Source organism: Atheta coriaria, unplaced genomic scaffold, assembly GCF_025399875.1.
Source record: "Atheta coriaria isolate IRGN ID8LTWV9N9 unplaced genomic scaffold, Caltech_Dcor_3.1 hic_scaffold_10_pilon, whole genome shotgun sequence".
NCBI lineage: Eukaryota > Metazoa > Arthropoda > Insecta > Coleoptera > Staphylinidae > Dalotia > Dalotia coriaria.
Window position 1 is genome coordinate 2186869 of NW_027045452.1, and position 22863 is coordinate 2209731.

A 22863-nucleotide genomic window follows, 5' to 3' on the forward strand; every position below is an offset into this window, starting at 1 on the left:
ATGAACGTGCACAGAAAAGTAAGAATAAATATGAAAATTAGTACCGAATGTCTAATTGTTAGTACATATTCACGTGTACAACGTGGCACAAGACACGGCTGAACGATTGCCAAACACCGGAAATCTTAAGCATTGGTTATTGCGTCTGGTGCCAGCACGAAACGCACGAGAGTTGTTCTTACAAATATGAACAAACTCAACGTTGACCAAAGACTAGATATTAAAATGTATGTGGCAACAAATTGCGACAAAACGTATTATGGAATAAGAATTAAAATTAAATATGGGAAGTATGGAAGATATTATTATTATTATGTCATTTCTTGGAAATTTTATGCAAAAATATTTATATTTTAAGTTATTTAACGTTTTTTGACGTTTTTTCACAATTTTAAGCTTTTTCTTGGCATATTTTGCTCAATAATCAACTTCATCTCAAAACACGATGAAAATATTAAAGCTAAACATAAAAATCAATGATTAAGTTAATAAAACCCAAAATAAAACAAATTTATCTTCAGTAAAACGTAAAAAAAATGTTGTTGTTTTTTGATTTGATTTTTATTCTATTTCAATAAATTCGTACCTGAAACATTAATTTGAAACCTCTGACCGTCATTTACTTAAAATCTGCTTGAAAGCGAAAGATGCTTCACCGCAAACGCCACAAACTTTCAATCCGATTACATAAACACGTCTCGCGCCTCGCGATCGAGTCGAAATCGAAAAGGTATGTATTCCTGCGGGGACAAACGCGCAGATAACTCACTGCCTTCTGCCGTGTAAGTATTACCAGAGTATTACGAACGCTCGTATCGCCGAATAAATCGAGAGAGAAAGTAATCGGCCCCACCTGGTCAGGGAACCTCACGCGCCGAAGTGCGACGTGCGCCCGAACACCAACCAGCCACCGCAATTCACAAGAAAACGCGCTTCGACACCAACAGCACACTTCAAACAACGACCGCGTGCTGATAACAACGAATTTTTGATTTTTATTTTATTTTATTCCACAATGTTTTATTTCTGACGGTTGGGAACATTTTAAATATTAGTGAATAATCAGATTAAATCAGTGATTAAATTAAGGTAATAATTTTAAGGGGTGAAAAATTATTTATTTGAAAATGGCGCGGATAACAGCGTGGCTGTTCGTGATAGCATGCGTGTATAGACATGTTGGTGTGTTCGCGAGTGAAGATATTGATAACGCGCCGAGCGATAAAGCGCAAAGTTTGGCGAAAGCCTTGGATTTTTATAATACGGAACTCCTCGCTCAGAATTTCCCGAATATCATCAAGGGTTTGACTGGTGGATGTGTTGAAGATGTGGAAAAATACATTAAAGGATTGAAGAGTACTGAAAGCTGGGCTTTAAAAAGTAAGTTTTTCATTTTTAATTATTTTAAAATTTTTTAAATTGCGTTTTATTGCCTTGGAATTAAAGCAAAAAGAAAATTTTATGCATTTTTTAGTATTTTTTGTCTCTTAAAAATTGCTTATTCTTTTATTTCAAGTAAAAAATTAGTTGTTTACGATTTCGAAGCGTTTCAAGACCGAAAAATTAGTGTCAATATGAGCTGTTGATCATTTCAGCCAGTTAGCGCGGAGAAATCGGGCACCAGAACAATTTTAAACAAATATTAAATAAAAGAAACGCCAAAAGTCAACAAAACGTTGTTCTGTGGTGTTCTTAATGTTCTTCTTTCGCTTCTGCAAGCGCGCGAAGCGCTAATAAATGCTTAACGTTTAAGTTATTCACAAAATAAAAGATTTTACATTTTCGAATGATACATTCATTCATACGATAGAATGCATAACACGAAATCTATTAATGATTATATAAAAGTGTACGCCTTGTGGCCAGGTGCGTAACTCGTAACACTTTATGTTACGCGTATGCCAATTGGATTTACATTTCTGTGTTTTTGTATTTTATATTGTCTATGGTTTATGGTTTATGTTTTACTTTCATTTGTTTTAAATATTTTAATCTTTTATTTAAAATTTACAAATTTTTGTAATTGATAAATATTGTGGATTCTGGTGTTTGTTCTGAGTTTTTAAAGTGCAAGTTGTGAAGTGTGTCGGGTGTTACGTGCGCGTTATTTTAATTATTTTCAAATATAATTTTTAACGCTGTTTGATTAGAAAGCGAAGCGTCACACATGTTTTTCTGTATTGCGATGTGAGCACATAATATTATTAGGTGCGTTTATGTTGGATTCAACTTATTATTGCATGTGTGGGTTTATAAGGAAGAAAAATTAAAATTAAAATTAAAATGGCCTCAGTTATGAGCATGAAGCTTGAGGAAAACAATAATTTTAGCTAGTTTTATAATAATTGAAAAAATAAATGTGGTTAAAAATTACAGATAGGTTTAAAGTACTTTAGTCACGGGTTTTGTGAATTCATAACAAAAACGGTTCCTGAGGAAAAAACTAGAGTACTTTAGTCACGAGCTTTAGTCACGGAGTGGAGCTTGCGCGTTGGAACTTGGCGATTTGTTATGAAATTAATTTCTTTGAATGGCAATTTTGTGAATTCATATCAAAAACGGTTCCAGAGGAAAAAACTAGAGTACTTTAGTCACGAGCTTTAGTCACGGAGTGATGCTTGCATGTTGGAACTTGCCGATTTGCTTTGAAATTAATTTCTTTGAATTGTAATTTTGTGAATTCTTAGCAAAAACGGTTCCTGAGGAAAACAATTAAAGTCCTTTAGTCACCGCCTTTGTTTTGTGCCTCAAAACCGTAAAAAGCAAGCGCTTTAAATGTAGAAGTAGAAAAAATACGAATTTTTGCAAGTTTTTCTCTCTCTGCCCAAATATTCATCAATTCAGTTATATTTTTTAAACAAAATACCCCTAATGTTAATAATATAACCCAACTAATAACATAAAAGTATTGTGAATGAAAATTAACGAATTATTAAATTCAGGCAGCTTGTTATTACTTAACATTTCGTTGACGTTACAGTCGCATTAATGAAATGTTCGTGCCTGTCGGCATTATCTTTGCCCGCTATAATAATGCCCATAAACGACAGTTGTGCTTGTCTACAACTTTATGTAAGTGTTTTAATTGCATTATGTAGGTATTACTTACAATGATAGGCATGCAATGCGGTCTAGTTGTAATTAAAAGTGAAATGGACTATGCCAACACATCATTACATACGAGACATTACACATAGAGTTCAAAGCTTTGATTAAAGCGACAATAAATTAATCAAGGAGTTCAAAACATTTGTTTATAAAAAGAAAGTAAAATGGTGGGTAATTTTGAATAATTTAGTAATTGATTTATCCATTTTAATAATGGATAATTTTATTAACTGATAGTACATATTTTCATTCGCTTTATTAATATTTTTTCGGTAATTATATTATATTGATACATTAGTGACTAACGAATATAAAAGGATTATTAATATATATTGAATAAAACAGTCAAAAAGTGTGTTTAATGGAATTTATTTTTATGTGATCGAAATTATTTACCACCAGAATATTTCTAATTGACAAAAGATTAAATTTTAAACATTTGCGAGCGTTTTTGTCAAAAAATTTTTTTAATTTTTATCCTACAATTATGAATATTATGATTTAGAAAGAAACCTCGCTCGAAACCTTGAGAGCAAATTACATATTTGCAATTACCGGTATGAACTTTCAATGCAACTTGTTACCATTATTGCATTTTATTGAAAGTTGCTTCACATTTACACCACTTCACACCCACTTCAACATTTTAAAATAAAAAAAAATATCGTAAACATCACGTGGCTAAACATTGTTAAACACCCGATTGATTAAACGCTCGCTATGCTTGCTTTCAATCAATCTCGTTATAAACACTTCCGTTTTGCCGATTAATACTTATTATACTATTGCCATCAATACTAATACGGTTGAAGACATTTTATCTTTTATTTGCGGGGATATTCAAAATTTGGACAAATTTTATGCTTTATTGTTGGGTTTTTTTAATAAAATTGCATTAATTTGAACGATTTCAACGATCTAAAATGCTTGAAAATTATTATTATAGCAAAACAGCACGTTTTGAGCTTAAAAAACTTTTTATGTTAATTGTGCTTATTTTTTTTGCTAATTTAACTGAGTTAGAACAACCCTACCCTCTTAAAATCAGCTCAATTATCATTTGGACACTGAAGTGCCGATCAAGCATATTTATTCCAATTACCCAAAACGCCTAAAACTGGTGCTTAACTAAATTTATTCCTATTTTACTGACACCAAAACATTCACATCGCTGACAACAATATCATATTTACATTATACATATTTAGAAATACAAATTTCCTATATTCTCAGTACCTTCCCAACTAACACACAAAATGTTGTTGCAAATCGAACTGTCCCTGAATCTTCTCGTGAGTGTAATAACATCAAAACATTTCCAACCAGACCAATGCATAGCCTACTACACCCCACATAAATACATAAACCTACAAATATCTCCAATGGCGGATAAATATCCAGTCATATTAAACGACTTCACATGCAGTCATGGCTGCCGACAATTCATCGTAGAAGATCCTCCTTTACTCTTAATATTTAAACAATTTTCACCATACCATTCATGTATGATCCAAAATAGAAACACCGACATTAAAGCCATCATAATACTAAAAGAAACAAATATTTATCTACATCAACTTCAACCTTACAATTATGGTCTGAATGTTGTTATAATTGACGCCGTAACAGCACAGGATCATTTTGATATACTTGTATATTCTAATTTGGATCAAAATGTATTTGCGACATTAAACAGCTGGGATGTTAAATCTAAAAAATTTATTTATAACAGTCCAGAGAATAGCATTGATCGATTTTTTGATAATTACTGGAGTAAATATCCTGGTACTATTATAAATATAGAAGTGAATTTGGATTATCCATTATTACACATACACATAATTAATAATAATGTGAATTTTGTTGCGTTGGATATTATTTTCATAAATCTATTTGCTAAGTATCTTAATATATCAACGATTGTTCTGGCAAAAAATGAGTCTATTATACATGCATCTTTTGTTAAACCATCGTTCTTTTTGGCAGCGAGAAGTTCAATTCAAGCTTATAATCCGCAGACTTATGCTGCGACACATTACATTCTAGTGTATTATGTGCCTAAACCAAAGTAATTCCAGTGGTATGCAACACATTTAACACTTCTGTATTAATATAAATATTTTTAGGTTAGAAAATCATTGGTTGCAGTTGGTGAGAGTGTTTGAAGGTCCTTTATGGGTATTAATATTACTTTCAGGTTTATCTGTGGCTGTGTATTATCAGTTCGAAAAGTTTTTATGGAAAAATAGTACGATTGTTTCACCGTTTTGGGCTGTTTTTGGTTTGTTTTTATTGCAACCGATAAGAGTGGAAGAAATTCCGCTGCATTTTCGTTCTCGATCGATTTTTGCACTTGCGATTATCTTGGTGGTTTTGTTTTCTTCTTTATTTGCATCTGGTGTTGTTACTCAAATGATTTCTCCGCAATATGAGCCAGAAATTAAAAATGACGAGGATATTGCAAATCATGGTCTGATTAAATTGACACTTGATGATGGAGTCTTTGCATTGTATGATAGAGATGTCTCTTTATTTGATGTAATATTATCAGTATATTCATACATTCGTATCTTGGCTAAAAATATTTTTTTAATTTTATTAGCGAATGGACGAAATCAACAATTTGTTTAAACTTCAAGACAAAGTCATGGACAAAGTAAAAAAAGGAGAAGAAGGAACTATAATATTTCCTAGTTTTGTGACAAGCAGTGGACGTAAATTTTTTTTGCAAATCTAATAAATTACAGAATTTATACTTTTAATTATTTCAGTTTGTAAAAGTGCTCATATATTCTATAATATGGATTTTCAGCCCATGAAAACCAGAGACAGATCAGGTTATACACATATTCTGGCGAGAAATAGTGCGTATGCGTCTCTAATTCCACAATTCAACATTTATATGCAGAGGGTTTTTGAGAATGGATTGGTTAACGCTTGGGAATTGCAAATATACAGAATTTATTATAAAGTATTTGCAACTTTAGCCTATTTGGACAACAAGCCCCCGCCAAATATACCAAAAGCGTTAAATCTGGAACATTTGCAGGCGCCATTTTGGTTTTTAATTTTTGGTTATATTTTAGCAATTTGTGTTTTTGTCTTGGAAAAAATGTTTGCGTTTTATGTACGTTTGAATAGTTTAATTAATATTACATTTTAGATTTAAATAGTATGCTTTACTTTAGTCACCTACTTTAGTCACGGTTTTGTCCTTACCTGTATGAAAAACAACTTTTTGTGTCTCATAATACAATTACAGTTTTGTAAAATTTTATATGCTCCAACCTCCAACCCGTGACTAAAGCCCGTGGCGAAAGTACTTTACTCGCGCTTTTGGTCATCCGTGTTTAAAATACCACTTTTTATGCTTGAAAACCGTGGAAAAACTTATGGAAGTAGAAAAAAGTTGTTTAAATCAATAACAACAAATTATTAGCAATGTTCAATACGCAATTTCAATTACAATTGCATTTTATTGAAAGTTGTTCTACCTTAACACCCAACAAGTTGTTTGAATTACCTTCGTAATAAATTATATTGTTTAATTGTGATTGTGATTGAATTCTTTCTCCTGCTTAGGTTCTTGCAGCTATTGGAACACGACTTGCGCCAACTTAAAACCAGATTAAAATACTACCACAATCACAATAGTTACTTGTAATTGTTTCATGAATCACATTTAAATGTCTACAATAATTTTCATTTTTTTTCTAAATTAGTTCAAGGTAACACAAATACAAAACGTTTTTCTTTGCTTATGCTGTAATAACAAATTCGCAACTAAATCAGATATTCTAAAGAAAACAAATAGCAAAGGCATATAAATAAATAGAGAGAGTTTGTGTTGCAACGTTTAACATTTAAAATCAGGAAATGCAACTTGCGTAGACGCGAAGGTTGAAAAGTCATTAAACGTACAACATTTATGCAAATAATGCGCAACTTTTTGTCAAACTGTTGTTAGTTGTTCCTAAATAAAAATTCTCCAATTTTCCCACTTCCTTGATCATATATGATGCATGTGATTGCAGTAATTACAAGCAGTGGTGATTAGCGATGCATTTATGCGCAAATTATACGTTTCCATACGCTGCTGCCTCAGTGCTCCGCCGGTATAATTTCCAGTGCAGCGGCTGGTGCACTTGATGTGTCGTTAGCATGTCAGGTCGTCAAGCTGGCTTAAACCTAAGTCAGACTTAAGTTAAGTTTACATGCGTTTGCGGACAAATTCGCCGGCGATGGGCGCTTTCGTTCCTGCTTCGCTCGTTTCACCGACTTGCAGTTGCAACACGATTTTATGCAATTTGCTACTTGACTTCCAACTTCTAACGCTTTTCCCTGACATTTAACTTTATTTCAAGTGTGGGTTTATGCGCAAAGACAATTTTTGCGTTTTTGAAGAAAACTATGAAGAAATTTTAACTAATAAAATTTTTTAGTCGAATATTTTGACTTTTAGAAAAATTTTTTTTTATAAAAAAATATTTTTATTTAAATTTTTTATGTAAAATTAAATTTTCGATTTAAAAATTGTTTTTCTACTTATACCACCTTTTTTCACTGTTTTGAGACATATAAAGTGGTAATTTCAACACAGACGGCCAAGGCAGTGACTAAAGTACTTTATCTACGGGTTTTAGTCACGAGGTGGAGTTTGCGTCTGTGTACAACGCAAAAAAACAAAAAAATCCACTATTTCTTTTGTCTGTTGTAAAAAATCGAAAATAATTTGCATTGTAAATTATCCTGAAGAATACAACAACTTAATTCCACCTTTCTCGAAACCAGAATGCATTTATAACATTTAACTCTCGTATTCTATTTCTAACCGGCCGACAAACGACTACAACTACGTGTTTATGCAGGTATTATGCGACCAGACTACTGGTTCTACTTCTTGTTTGAATCATTCGATTTCATTTTCGTTTGAGCATTGAACCATTTTATTCGTATTCTTGCTTTCTGCCGCATTCTAAGCCGCGCATCGTTATAAAAGTATTAATGGCATTATAAACGTGTATGTAATATTCTTATTATGTCATGTGAAAGTATATTTTATTAAAATATTAATTTAGTAGTATTTCCATTTTAATTTTGATTAATTATTTATTTAATTAATTAATTAATTAATTACTAAGGCTAAGGTCGTAGCAATTGTCGATGTGGTCGAACGAAAGTTTAATTGCCCAATCACAGGACAAAAGATGTGTAGAAATAGTAGAAATACACACGGCTAAACACACAATTGAGCAATTTGGTGGGTTTATTATTCAATTATTTATACACAGTTGCCGCGTGTACCCATTACATCAAATTAATACTACCAAAATAATGGGCTATTATTCGTTGCCAAATAATTCACTCAAGAACTGCTAAATTCTTTGGTTGTAATTAAGGAACGTTGTTGTGGTCATTGTCATTTGCGGTATTCAATTTTATAGATTTTTTCTTTCTTCGTTTTTTAAAACAAATATTTTATTATCAATTTTGCAATTTTGAGAATAATTTCATCGTCGATTTTTGGATTTGGAAAAATGTTTATACTTCCACCATTAAAACCTCAGTTTTTTTTACGAATCTGAGGCACAAGAAGTGATACTTTTAACACGAAGGTCAAACCCGTGACTAAAGAACTTTAGTCACGGACTTTAGTCACGGGGTGGAGCTTGCGCCTGCGCATTTGCAGATAATAATTCAGATGTAGGTAATGCAGAATTCAACCACTAAAACTACTTTAAAAAATTTTGGTATAAAAATCTTTGTGACAAAAAAAAATTAAATAAACTTCATTGTGAGTCAAATGTCAAACAGTGTTATAATATATATGAATTTTGCATTAATTAATTTGAAATATAATAAATTATAAAAAATAAATTGATTGGTTTCGAAAACTGAACCATTAAACCGTGTGATAAATAATGAAAAAAGAAAGTTATCGATATTAATTAATAATTCTTGCAACGTTAGAAGTTCGACTGCACCAAGTCTACTAGAAGCATTTGTGCACTAATGAGAAGACCGGTAAAAAAGTAAAATTTCACTTTTCAAGGACAATGCCGCATGTAATCCTGCATATAAAAAGCACTTTAACATCAACATAAAAAATATATTTACGTTCATCTAAACATCATCTTAATATCGTCTTACTTCATATTAAGCAAGATGATAAATATCAGTTAAGCGAGCTTTAAAAAAACGAAGATTATGAAAATAGAATAGTATTCTATTTTACATTCAAAAAATTACCATTTTATTTCTACATACTTTAGTAGAGGCAGACTAAAAGAAGAAAAAGAAGAAAAAACGTTTATGTAGCAAGAGATACCAGTATAGTAGACACAAGATAAAGTTCAACAACTCAAGTTGAAATAAAAAGTGAAAAGGAAATGTTATAATCATATTAATATTAAAATAAGTATAGATTTAAAGTGTGTCGTGGTGTGCCGGATGGCATGACATTAATACGACTTATACGGGATGTAATCGAACATTGACAATTGTTGAAACATCAATATTTGTAATTACGTTTGGAAAACTATGTTATCGGAAGAGTTCAAACACGTAAAGTTGCGATTAATGATCATTTGCATGATACAATGTCTATTTTATTATTTCATGATTAATTATTGGTTAATGACAATATGGATCATGATTTCTAAATTTAAATAAATCATTGATTTCCACGGTTTTTAAATACATAATGTGGTAATTTAAACACCGACGGCCAAGGCTGTGATTAAAATACTTTAGTCACGAGTTTTAGTCGCGGGGTGAAGCTTGCGCCTGCGCACAACGGAAAAAAATCCATTATTTCTTCTGTCTGTTGTAATAAAATCGAAGTTTTACAACATTCTTAAAAATACTTATTTAACTGCTGTTTTCGAGTTATAAATGTTCAAAAAGTGGCACTTTAAACACGGATAGCCAAGTTTGTGACTAGCTGTGAGGTTGTTTTATAGCTGAATCAGAATCTGGAGCAACAATGTTGCACAATTCATTTTCGATTAATAACTTTTATCTTTAATTGAATTAAATGTAGTAAAATAATTAATAGGATACGACGTTTGCCGGTGCAGCCTGTGCCTAAAGACTGAAATTCAATTTTATTGGATATAAATATAATCAATTATTTCAATTTGTTCTGTATTTCTAGAAAAAAACTAAATTAACAAAGTTTTTCTAAAATTTTAACATAAAACACAAAAAAATAAGTTTTGTCCAAATATAACATTATAACAACTTAACTTGTAACTTTTATTGTTAAGCAATGTTTCTGTAATCACCACCAATTTCAATCTATTGATGGAATTCGATAGTCTGCGACCTTAACACAATTAACACATTTTCATATTGTCGGTTATTCGGTTGTGACACCACCTGACCAAAACTAAACAGCCTGCACCGTCATATTTTTTATTGCAATGATACTAATCCAAGTAAACACTCTTTGCAAATTATATGTCATCACCATACTATTTGTTTATACATTAGTACATATATTATATAAAGCAGAAAGTAACAAGTGTGTCAAAACGAATCACCGAAAGTTAAAAACAAAGCGCAAAAAATAAATGCAGGTCAAACGAAACTGGGACGCAGTGCATAATAAACATAATCGGCGAATATTCCCGATATAGTGCTCGTAGACGAGTGCAATATTCGCATGACTTAAAAGTAATTGAGATTATATAATTTTTAATGTGTGTTGTTGTTGTTGTTGTTGCTTACGCAGGTCAGGCACATGCTTATGCGATCAATTATTTATTGCAGTGATATATTTTTTTAATTTGTTAAAAATATGAAGAAAAAGTAGAGCTTAACTCACTAGGTGTTGAATTTGTATTATAAATAATTACTGCTATCACTATTGCCACACTTCTTCATTAAATGAATGATTATGTACTCGAAGGTAGATGTAAGAGTGAGGAGTTTCTGTAACAAGTTGCTTTTACTATAATTATTTACAACATTACAAATTACGCGTGGAGTGTTATGTGCGTTTCTTTTCATTTTCAAATTGGTAGAGGTTATATAATTTTATTGATTGTAATTAATGATTCAACAAAATTTACTACAACAGGATTTCAATACTGTATTTTAATCACTTGTACAGAATAAAATATTAAGTATCAAGTGATTAAATATGAGTTTTAGTCACGAGATTGATTAAAAACAAGCGTTTAATCAATCAAGTGTTTAATATTGTTTAGTCACGTGATGCATACGCTATTTTTTCTACTTGAAATTTTTGTATTTTAAATCTTTGAAATTTGCTCGGAATTTCACCCCGTGACTAAAGGCCGTGATTAAAGTACTTTAGTCACGGCTTTGGTTGTCTGTGGTTAAAGTACCACTTTTTGCGTCTCAAAACCGTGGAAAAATTGGCAAAATAAAGGTAGAAGTAAAAATTCTTTGTTTTAAGTGAATATTTCTTTAATAAGTAAAATTCTCACTGAGATTACCGTGGCTAAATTAATTACTCATTGAATTATATAATGTATAAAATTCGCGCTGCACAAATTGTGCACAGAGTGCATAACAGAGACCATAATGAAGTGTGACTTGCACGATGCATCTTTACTCTTTCTTTCACTTTCAACGCGGTTTAATCGTGGTAATCCTGTTGTTGTTTTCTTCATTCTGCACATGCAACAAATTCTGTTTGCATCTACTATCAAATGAGAAATCAAAGATTTATTGTGTAGCACTTTTTTGATATTCACGACTTGCATTTTCAAAAAGTCGTCGGTGTATACCATAAATGTCCATAATTTATTGAGCATTGTTCTTGAAATAAAAGATAAAATAAATCACGAAATAAGAAAATATTTTCGTCAATGGTAGAAATCGAAAGCCAGTAGATGGGGGCTGAAATAGCCCTGGTTGTTTACTTATTGCACAATTTACTTGTGGAATTTCGATTGTTGGCATTTATTGGAAGCAATTACGCATAAAATTTTGGAAAGTTTTCGGACGCTTATTTGCGCGTTCCGTGCGAAATCTTCGTCATACTCGAAAGCGTTGGACTGTTGTTGGCTTTCCGGGCGTTGAAATCGCTCACAACATCCTTTCACTTGCACTGTCTGCAATTTTCGCTCGTTTAAACCCGAATTAATTCCATTTCACATCAGCAACTCAATCAATGCAAATCATTTTTTATTGTTAAGGAAAATCGTACTTTGAATGATTCAATCATTAAATAATTAACTGAAAAAGTAATCAACTTTTTGTATTGCTTTCTGAGTATTAAAATCTTGAAAAGCATATTTTATCAGAATTTACAGGATAATTAAAATTAAAATTTGATTTTATTGAGTTCATTACATTATTATTTGATTCTTTAAATAATTTTATCGTAAGCCTCAGTTTTTACAAGGTTTTGAGACACAAAAAGTGGTACTTTAAGCACAGACGGGCAAAGTCGTGACTAAAGTACTTTAGTCACGGGTTTTAGTCACGGGATGTATTTTCCATTAGTATGCAAACGAATTTCAAAGATTTAAAAATGTAAATTGTTTTCAAGTAGTTTGTTAATAACTTTAATAGATTAATTCATAATTTTCTTTCTATCTAAGGGCACCGTGACTTTATATAAATCATTACATTATTAGTTTATACTATGAGATATTAGATTTCCTATAGCAATAAACAAGAAACTCAATAGATGCTTGGTCATGCCACTTTTACTACCTTCCCAACCAATTTAATCGGTTTACTCGTATTTCTTGACGATATAACGCAGTGTGCTTCTGGGCAGTGAAGTTTAATGCGTGTAAACCGAGATAACTCAAGTTTAGCTGATTGTGGCAATACGTACGTGGACTTGCAGACGTTGAAGGCCAATTATCGTGCGTGCTCACCTGTGCGTAAAGTGGCTTTTCAGTCTTTTAATTTCGCAATTATTTGTCATGAGCTTTATGAATGAGTCGCCATGACGCGCGGAAGAAAAAAGTTTCTCTCGTTGTTTCTTGCCACTGTCACTTTTATTATCTACTTGCGAATGTGCTGAGTAACACGATGATTGCGTTAATATTTTGCATTTTAAGGTATGTCTTAAATACATAAAAAAGTGAAAATTATTGTTTAGTTTTTTTGGGAATGGATATTGAATTATTACTGCTTAACATATGCAACACATATGGCAAGAACACTATCTAACTAACCTCAAAATTAATTTTTAATTATATTATCAACATGAATGTTTTAACTTTTATGTAAATGTTTATTAAAAATCTGTAGCTATAAAAAACCAGTTGTGTTAGTTACAACATTTATAACTCTAGAACGACTTGACAGATTTTGATGATCTATGATTTATTGGATTTGTCTCCATCCCGACTAGCAGAATAATTATTAAAATATTGGAAATTGTAATTTAAACAGTGTTAAATAGTAAATAAAAATTTATATAGACATTCAATCATAATTTTAGTTAAATAATTCACTCAGAGATGGCGCTAAAGTGCATTATTGTCATTTCTCATTTATTTACAATAAAATAGCGGATTTTATTGATGAAATTAGCACATACTAGGTCCAAAAAACCAAAAAATAAAAATTAATTACATTTTTACTAAAAACCACGCAAACTAAGTTCCCAACAAGAATTTAATTACATTTTTAAAATGTCTTGCACTTTATTTAATAAATTATCATCGTAATAAGGCCAAATGGCACCAGCATGTACTCGTAAGCATAGCTTTACGTCACAAATCACCTGGTATATCACAGAGAGACCAACACAAAGTCTAGAGTTACATCAATTTGCATGCGTGTGAGTGCATAGTGTATGTATATTTATTAGAATCTCTAGTCGCGTGTTTTACTTTCTTGGCGCGGAGAGCTAGAGCGTAATCACGGCATCGTGTTGTATTATTCCATCTGTTACGAGTTGCGATCTTAACAAGACGAGGCACTCGTAACAGTGATCGCTGAATTCGATAACTGCAAGTACGAGTACGAGTACTCAAAGAAGCAAATTGAAATCGCGGAATTCAAATGAAATCAAATTGTACAATATTATTATTATTATGTAGATATTTTAATCAAATTATATATAAATTATTGGTATTATATAGCAAGTGTAAATATTTATTCAATTTTAAATGTCATTCCTGCTTTTTAAATAATTTTTGTTTTAAATAATATGAAAATGCAGATTTGATCGTTACGTTTTTTATTGTTCATTGGCTTTCCTTATAAAATGTACGCAAAATTACAAAAGAAATTTTTTTAATGTTAAATTGACTAATTTACAGTTTATTGCTTCGTCAGTGCCACCTACCGATGAAAACTAAAACATTAAATATATTTTGAGGTTAGTTTTATCTAAGTTTTGCGTCAAAAGCTAAAAATAACAAAATAAGAAAAATGTAAAACAATGTAAGATAGTATTTTTTACACTAGTGTGAAATCAATTCCCAAATTACACCACACGTTAATACTGAATATTATTACCTACATATTTAAATAATTTCATAACTTGAAGAACACATAAGTGTAAATTAAATATAATTATAATTAGCACAGGAATTAATGAAATACAATGGAATTCAGGTGTGATTTAAAAGCTATTAATTTAAAAACTACTAACTCAAACAATACTTGTAGTTTTGGTTGCATAATGTAATTAATTTGCTTCTGTAATTACTTAATAATTACACCCAAATTATGAGGTTGATATAATATAGTAAAAATTAAATTTAACACTGATAATTAGGTGATATTTAATATTAACTGTAATACTTTCTTACTCTACTCGCACGTTATATCACATAATATTTAATGATGAATGTGTAACCACTGACCAATGTACCGTACTGTAATGTAATGTAATGTAATGTCGAAAAAAATTAAAGAGTTATATTGAGGTTAGGATTATGTTGAGTGTAGACGATTATGTGTATTGAGCATCGTCATATCATCCGCATCGAACGCAATAAATTACACATTACGAAACATTACATATTACGATTCACTAATTTGCGTCAATTAATTAATTAATATCACTTGTTACATGATAGGTACATAATGATAATTAGTATTATGAGATGTGTTCAATTACAAGAGTATATTAAGTATCAAATGGCTAAACGGAAGTTTTTGTTTAATAACGTTTAGCTACATAATGCGCAGGCGCAAGCTGCTCCCCGTGATTAAAGCCCGTGACTAAAGTACTTCCGTCAATAAAATCACCAAATTTTGTGGTTATGGTTTTACCTATTTTGCCTATTGAAGGAAATCACAAATAAACAAATAAAATTATTGGCGTCTTTTCTACGTAGAATATCCTCATACTACGATAAATTATTTAATGACTGTTTAACAAACATATTAGAACCTTATAAAGTGTTTAAGTGCGCAGTAACATTTGCTAGTTGTGCAGATATACGAATATTTGCACACATAAACAAACAAAAACCACATTGTACAATAATTGACAATAACAACAATTTGATTGATTGTTTATCTTGTTGAGTTTCAAAAGAAAAAATACTTAAGACATTTGTTTGTTTGTATGATTTTAATGTTTTTCTATTTCCACCTTTAAAGCGCCAGTTTTTCTACCGCTTTGAGACACCAAAAGTGATATTTTATACACAGATGACCAAAGCCGTGACTAAAGTACTCAAACTAAAGTACGATTCAATTTTAATAGTTCTAAGTAGTTGAAAAAGATTTAAAAAAATCATATTTGAAGAATTATATTAGAATAATTTGACAAAAAAATTATTTTAAGTGAAATTAGTAGAATAAAACGTGAATTTTTACCAAGAATGATTTTAATTGTTTTTGCATATTGCACAATTTTTAAATCCAGCGATAAATAACCAATAACTGTTGTAAACAATAATTACCAACTGTTGGGTGCATGTAGCAACCAATATAGCAACCAAGTGTCATTAACAATTGCATTTCAAATACGTGTTTGGCCTCTTGAGAGCTGACTTCGAGAACGATTGTCTTTCAGCGCAAGGTAAACAAGTTGCTAATGTGCGGTCGAAAATTTTGAAACTCTCAATTTCTACTATATAGTTCAGCTCCCAGTCACTTTAATTAAATCTCGATCACACTCACAACAAATTCAATCAGACTAATCTAATTAGTAATTTGTAATTTGTAATAATAATTTGTTATTAACAACAACAACACGCTGTTACTTTGTTGTTAACAGGTAATTTACGTTTTACAAGCTTGTGGAATTCACAGCGAAGCACAAATCGTAAAATTTACAATTTTTGATGATGAAATTCTGCTTGTGTTATGCAAGACGTGGAAAATTGATTAGACATAAAGTGACGCTTTGAAGTCAAATGAATATGGTATAAAATGTTTATGGCAGCGTAAAGTTCATTAGTGCAAGAGATACAAGAAGTTTTAATTCCACAAATTTATAGGTCACATTAGGTTTGGTTAGGCAACCCATTTAACCGCATCGCAAAAAAGAAGTGATTTCTGAAACAAAACAATAATTAAACTCAAAATAATCATAAAAAACAATCAAAATATAGTTTTTATACAGTTTGCAATAAAAATCATTGATTTGACAAATTATTACGATTAATTATCCATAAAATAAACCACAAAACCACATTAGTGCAAGCAATACAAGAAACATAGTTTTAATTCCACTTTTATGTCACATTAGGTTTGGTTAGGCAACCCATTTAACTACAACGCAAAAGAAGTGATTTCTGAAACAAAACAATTATTAAACTTCATAAAACCATTAAAAATCATCAAAATATAGTAAGTATTCAGTTTGCAATAAAAATTATTGATCTGGCTAATAGTTACCATTAATTATCCATAAAATAAAACAAAAAACTTCATTAGTGCAAGCGACACGAGAAACATAGTTTTAATTCCACTAAATTTATGTCACATTGGGTTTGGTTAGGCAACCCATTTAACAGCAACGCAAAAAGAAGTGATTTCTGAAACAAAACAATAATTAAACTCAAAATAATCATAAAAAATCATCAAAATATAGTAATTATTCAGTTTGCAATAAAAATTATTGATTTTACTAATTGTTATAATTAATTATCCATAAAATCAACCACAAACGCCATAAAACTGCAAGTTGCACTTCGTAAATAATTAAAACGAATACAGACATCATAAATATGATAAACACACTCATCTACAACAGGGTGTAATTACTTTTAGCAATTTTATCGGTACCACAGCGACGTAACACCCGGACATGTTGAATTCTACAACACAAACACATTGCATTTAATGCGTTCAATATTTTAAGTGCATTTACAGATTCCTTCAATTAAGCCTCACATAAAACACACATGAGTCACAAAGTGAGAGGCAATTGTTTAGAATTAAAGTGTTTTTTTAAACATACAAGGAAGATATTATTCTCGTGTAGAAGCAAGTCGATCTACTTGTAAACACATAAGTTTACTTACTTTACTCGTACTCGAAACTTTCTGTCGAAGTAACCGAACTCGATTCGCGACACCGACAGTCGATATATTACGTAAGACTTTCATCTCACGGGAGAAACACTTTCACCGTGTCCTTCGCACTCGCGGTTCAGAATGTGAAATAAATTAAGTTTAACTTGTCTGGACAACAATGTCACAAAGTAAATTTAGGGTGTGGAATAATTTTAAAATGTTTAAATTAATGTTTTAGTCTGTATAACCTGTGTTGCATCATGGTAGGCAACCAACTATACACAAAATCTGTCAATTTAAAACATTTGTATTGTGTAGGTAGTGAAACGTTGTTATTAATCGTTTTTTTGTGACAATTCTGAACGCTTTTTGAACTTGTTGCAACGTGAATGCAATTTGTATGCTCTCAAAGTCTATTGTGTTGGAGAAATTGCTTTTTATTAACAGTCGCATGCCAATCGGTAATAAATACTCGCTTCCTACAAGTATAAATCAACTCTCCTTGCAATGCAATAGAATTCCTTATTTAGCATACAAGATACATGTACATGTTATAAGATGGTACAATATACTGTACTATCACGCAACACGTTTATCATAATGAGTATTATAAACAAATATTCACACATAACATCGTCGAAACAATCGATACGCACTTTTTACGTAAGTAAAATACACTTGAAGTTTATATAAGTAGAATTATTGACGCATTGTAAAAATTATCACTACATTGAGTAAGAAAAAAAAACAAGCATCAATATACACATTTTCTAACCTTACATTTCATAACATAACCTAACTCGTCAATAATTTAAAATGTGGTTGTTTCCTTGAACTTACCGCATATCACAATAAGAATAATAAAGTAAAGTATTGTTTTTATTAAAAGTGTGCGGATAAAACCGAGATCATGTCAATAACCTACTATTAGACGCAGCAGACTGCACCGTTCGTAAAAGCGATTGAGTTGTCTTTTCCGCAGTTTTCATCATCGCAAAGAAGCGGAGCGAACTCGCGGAACATACGCGAAACGAAGTCACGCGTAAACGACCGAGGTGTGGATTCGTTCATCGCGAACGGAGAAAGTGATCCAGCAATTACCGCATTATCGGATTATATATCGATTACCGGCTAAATCTTCAAATACTCGTAACAATTTGTTTTAATATCTGTGTTAAAAAAGCTTTTTATCTGTAGTTTTTACTAAAAATTCAATTTTTTCATTCTGTATCTTGAATTTTATTTTTAAAAAAGTGAGAAATGCTAATAATGCACTTCAGCGCCCTCTGGAGTTCAATTATTTAACTATAACTATGCTTGAATCTCTCTATAAATTTTAATTGCATATTTAACACTGTTTAAATAATAGTATTTGATATTTTAATAATTATTCTGCTATTTGGGTCTAAGACAAATCCAATAAATCATAGATCATCAAAATCTATCCATGCGTTCTTGAGTTATAATCGTTGTAACTAACGCAACTATTTTTTATGTATACTTATGCATTTCATTTAATATTTTCTTAATTTTTGTTGTTATTTTGTTTTAGTGGACGATGCAAGTGGCAGATATTCCACTGGTTGGTTCTGGGGCAATCACTTCTGGACAGGTTCCCAATCCCTGTGTGAAAACATCGCGCCCAAAGGCGGCAGTTTCATTACTGTAAGTTCATCAAAAAACGTTTTCTTTTACCATGCCTTCCGGCTGCATAAGTAAAAGTATTACTTACGGTGAAAGTATCGTATGTACATATTTGTAAAAATCAAGTACAATACGAGTATGTGACATCCTTGACATTGAGTTTTCCGTTTCTTCCGTAGGCGAACGATACAACCGCACGTGTCCAACGCAATGTCGACGGTAAACCCACCACAACGAAATTAAACAATCCCAGTGCGGGATCAGGCTACACACCCGGAAAACTACTTTATACTTCAATTCCGCCATTCAGCGTGTCCTTCTTTATGTTGAGGGTTAATTTAAACTCTAGCTTTACTTCTGAGGAGCGGATTTTACATGTTGGGCTGTGTATGCCTGAAACTTGTAATGATGATGATGTTAAGTTTATTCTCGAGGAGACTTCGAAATTGTCGAAGACGATTACGCTTAAAGTGGAAGCCGTGAGATCACCACTGCATCATTATTCATTGTGGAATGATACAACGTTTAAAATTTTATGGTACGTATGGTAAATTTAGGAATTAGTGATAAGAAAATATTGATTTTGAGTTAAAAAGTGGAAAATAATTCATTGTGGTGTAATTTTTCTTTGGTAATTTAAAAATAGTAATGTAGGCAACTTTATCTGCGTCGATATTAATAAAAAATAGCGTAACTAATTTCTTCTTTAATTTTTTGGACGTATTATGTGCCAATTCTGTCAGTAAAACTCTAAATTTTAATTTAAACAAAAGAAAAATGCGAATAAAGCACTTTAACGCCATCTAGATTCAAATTTTACAACAATAACTAAAATTAAATTTCTACATCAACTTTCATCCCTTATTTTATACCGTATAAGTTATATTTTTGAAACAAAAAATAGCCTATTTTATTTTCCTTAGTCTAAACTACCTCTATACCAAAATTTATCAAAATTGGTTCAGTGGTTTTTGCTTGAAAGCGTCACAAACATACAAACAAACGCAAATTACAATTTAAAACATTCATTTAGATATAATTTTACTATAGATTATATTTTTTTCAATTCTGGTTATAAATTTATGCATACGAAAGCATAAATAATATTTTTTTTCTGTTTTTAGTGCTGTGACTGCATTTGTAATAATGATGCTAACAGTAGGCACATCCTACGACCTCTACCTCAAACACATCGAAGACTCCAAACGTGTGCTCACCATCAACTGCACCACATACACCAACCCCAACAAAATGAACGACAGGATCCTGGACATGCATATCCAAGACAAAACGAAAAACAAGTGCAATCTGTACGTTGTTAATAATAATAACGGACCTGAACCAATGGAGTCTATGCCATTGGGAGAAGAACATCTTTGTTGTACGATATTACTTATCATCTTAAACTTAAACTTTCACATTATATATAATTTCTTATTTGTTTCTTTTAGTGTCTATTTTAAAGGACTTAATTCTTTCATTTTCCGTGCGGATTAACATGAAACACATCTGTGACCGTAGTGTTGGCAGCGATACAATTTCAGTCATCCACGGTTTGAAATCCATCAGTATGGCCTGGGTTATTTTGGGTCATACATGTCTAGTTGCATTCAAATACTCAGATAATATGGAATACCGCAAAGTGGTACAGAAAGAGTTCCTCTTTCAGACTGTTACCAATGGCGCCTTCAGTGTGGACACATTTTTCTTTACAAGTGGATTATTAGTGTCGTTTTTGTACTTTAGGACTAATGCGAAAGGCAAATTGGATACTTTGGGACAGAAAGGATTGTTATCCGGAATCTTTCATTTCTTTGGTTTAATTTTCTATCGTTTTGCGAGGTAAATACTTTTTTAGGTTATAATTCTTTACATAACCATTTCTCTGTGTTTAGATTGACAGGGCCTTATCTATATGTCCTTGGCGTTGTTGAAGTTACCATGAAATGGTTCAATTACAACTCTATCTTTGAACCACCAACAATGGATCACGAAAATTGCCCGCAGTACTGGTGGAGAAACATTTTATACATCAACACGTTATTCCCTGTTGATCAAATGGTAAATTATTAAATTTTAATTCAAAATATTGATTAATTTTTATTATTAATGTTTTAGTGTATGTTATGGAGTTGGTACCTCTCTGACGATACGCAATTCTATGTTGTTGGAGCAATAATGCTCATCTTAGCAACCAGCCATTTTAAAAGTGCTGCAACCCTATTAGCAGTCTTCATGTTCAGTTCCTGGGGCACCACTGCTTACGTCGCTTTCATCAACAGTCATCTTCCATCCACAGATGATCCTCTAGCTCTATTTGATAAAATCTACGATAAACCTTATACTCGCCTGGGTCCATATTTAATCGGGATGTGTGCTGGATGGATTCTGTTCAAAACCAACTGTCGTATCAAGATGTCACGCTGGGTCGTCGCCATTGGATGGACATTAGCATCTGCGTGTTTGTTGTCTTTGGTTTATGGATTATATGAAGCTGATTTATCACCTGTTGCCGGCGCTGCTTACAGTAGTTTGAGTCATTCTGCGTGGGCACTTGGTTTGGCATGGATTGTAATTGCTTGCACTACAGGTTATGGAGGTTAGTACATATTTTAACATAGGCAACTTATTATACATCTAAATATTGTGTGTGATTCTAGGAGTTGCGAATTCAATTCTATCAGCAACAATTCTCTACCCATTCAGTAGAGTTACTTACTGCGCTTATCTCTTACATCCGATTGTGATAAGAATGATGGCGATGAACATGGACAGCCCTCTGCATCTTGGCAAAGAAGTAGTGGTAATTCTGTACCTGGGACAACTTGTCGCTTCCTACGCGTTGGGTTTCATCGTTTCGGTGTCCTTCGAAGCGCCGGTTGTTTCGATGCTTCGTATTCTTTCACGCATCCAGCCGAAACGTAAAACCAACTTGCAAACCACGTAGAAGTTGAAGCAGATTCCCCAACGAGGGAATTTAACACATTGTGATGACAAAGAAACTTTGTAACTTTAAGAAACTAGTGTCTAGCGTTAAACGTTTACCCTTTTTACCTTACATGACTGCGTTTGCTGTATGTTGTATGTATTTAAGTTATTATTACTAATCGTTTATCCTGTTGTTGCATCTTCAAAAAATGTCTTGTAGATAAGAAAACTAGGCGTTGATAAGTTGAATTAAACATAAGAAAAATGACAAAAAGCAAATAAGACAAAAACGAAGCAAATAAAAGAATGTTAGACAAATATTAGACTTTAAAATAGCTCAAAATGTTATATATTTAAGTATTTCGATGATGTAAGATGTAAATGTTACGATAATTGAAGTAGATAATATTTTTGTACGGATATGTTTGCACGATTATAAATAAATGCCAAAATTATGCTGTAATCAAGTGTGAATCAAGTCTGGCTAGTCACAATACCCATTCAATTGAGAGAAAATGTTTATCTCAGTATTTATCAACCACTCGACTATTTTATAAAACTTGAAAACAAAAGGCGTACGTTGGGTTGCCTATATCATGACATATAAAATTATTGTTCCATTGTTTTTCAGTTTTTAATAATTATGCGGATTTACTTTACTACTTTTATCCTTAATTATTAATAACAAACAAAAACTTAATTAAACGCTTGATGATTTATCAATTCAACGAATGTATGACTTGTAAATCGAATGAAACAATCC

General features: G+C 31.6%; 1 protein-coding gene and 1 long non-coding RNA gene across 2 annotated transcripts; both read left to right on the plus strand.

Annotated features, from left to right (window-relative positions):
• Window positions 1-792: 792 nt before the first annotated feature.
• On the plus strand, window positions 793-22563 carry LOC135801449 (nose resistant to fluoxetine protein 6). The gene is made up of 8 exons (XM_065314950.1): window positions 793-1380; window positions 19081-19193; window positions 19352-19710; window positions 20297-20553; window positions 20624-21014; window positions 21068-21233; window positions 21291-21771; window positions 21833-22563. Exons 1-8 carry the CDS (start codon window positions 1128-1130, stop codon window positions 22117-22119), a joined length of 2307 nt encoding a protein of 768 aa, XP_065171022.1. The 5' UTR covers window positions 793-1127; the 3' UTR covers window positions 22120-22563.
• Window positions 5247-6169, plus strand: LOC135801450 (uncharacterized). The gene is made up of 3 exons (XR_010550371.1): window positions 5247-5646; window positions 5711-5822; window positions 5880-6169. It is a non-coding gene; the product is annotated as an uncharacterized lncRNA (long non-coding RNA).
• Window positions 22564-22863: the final 300 nt, after the last annotated feature.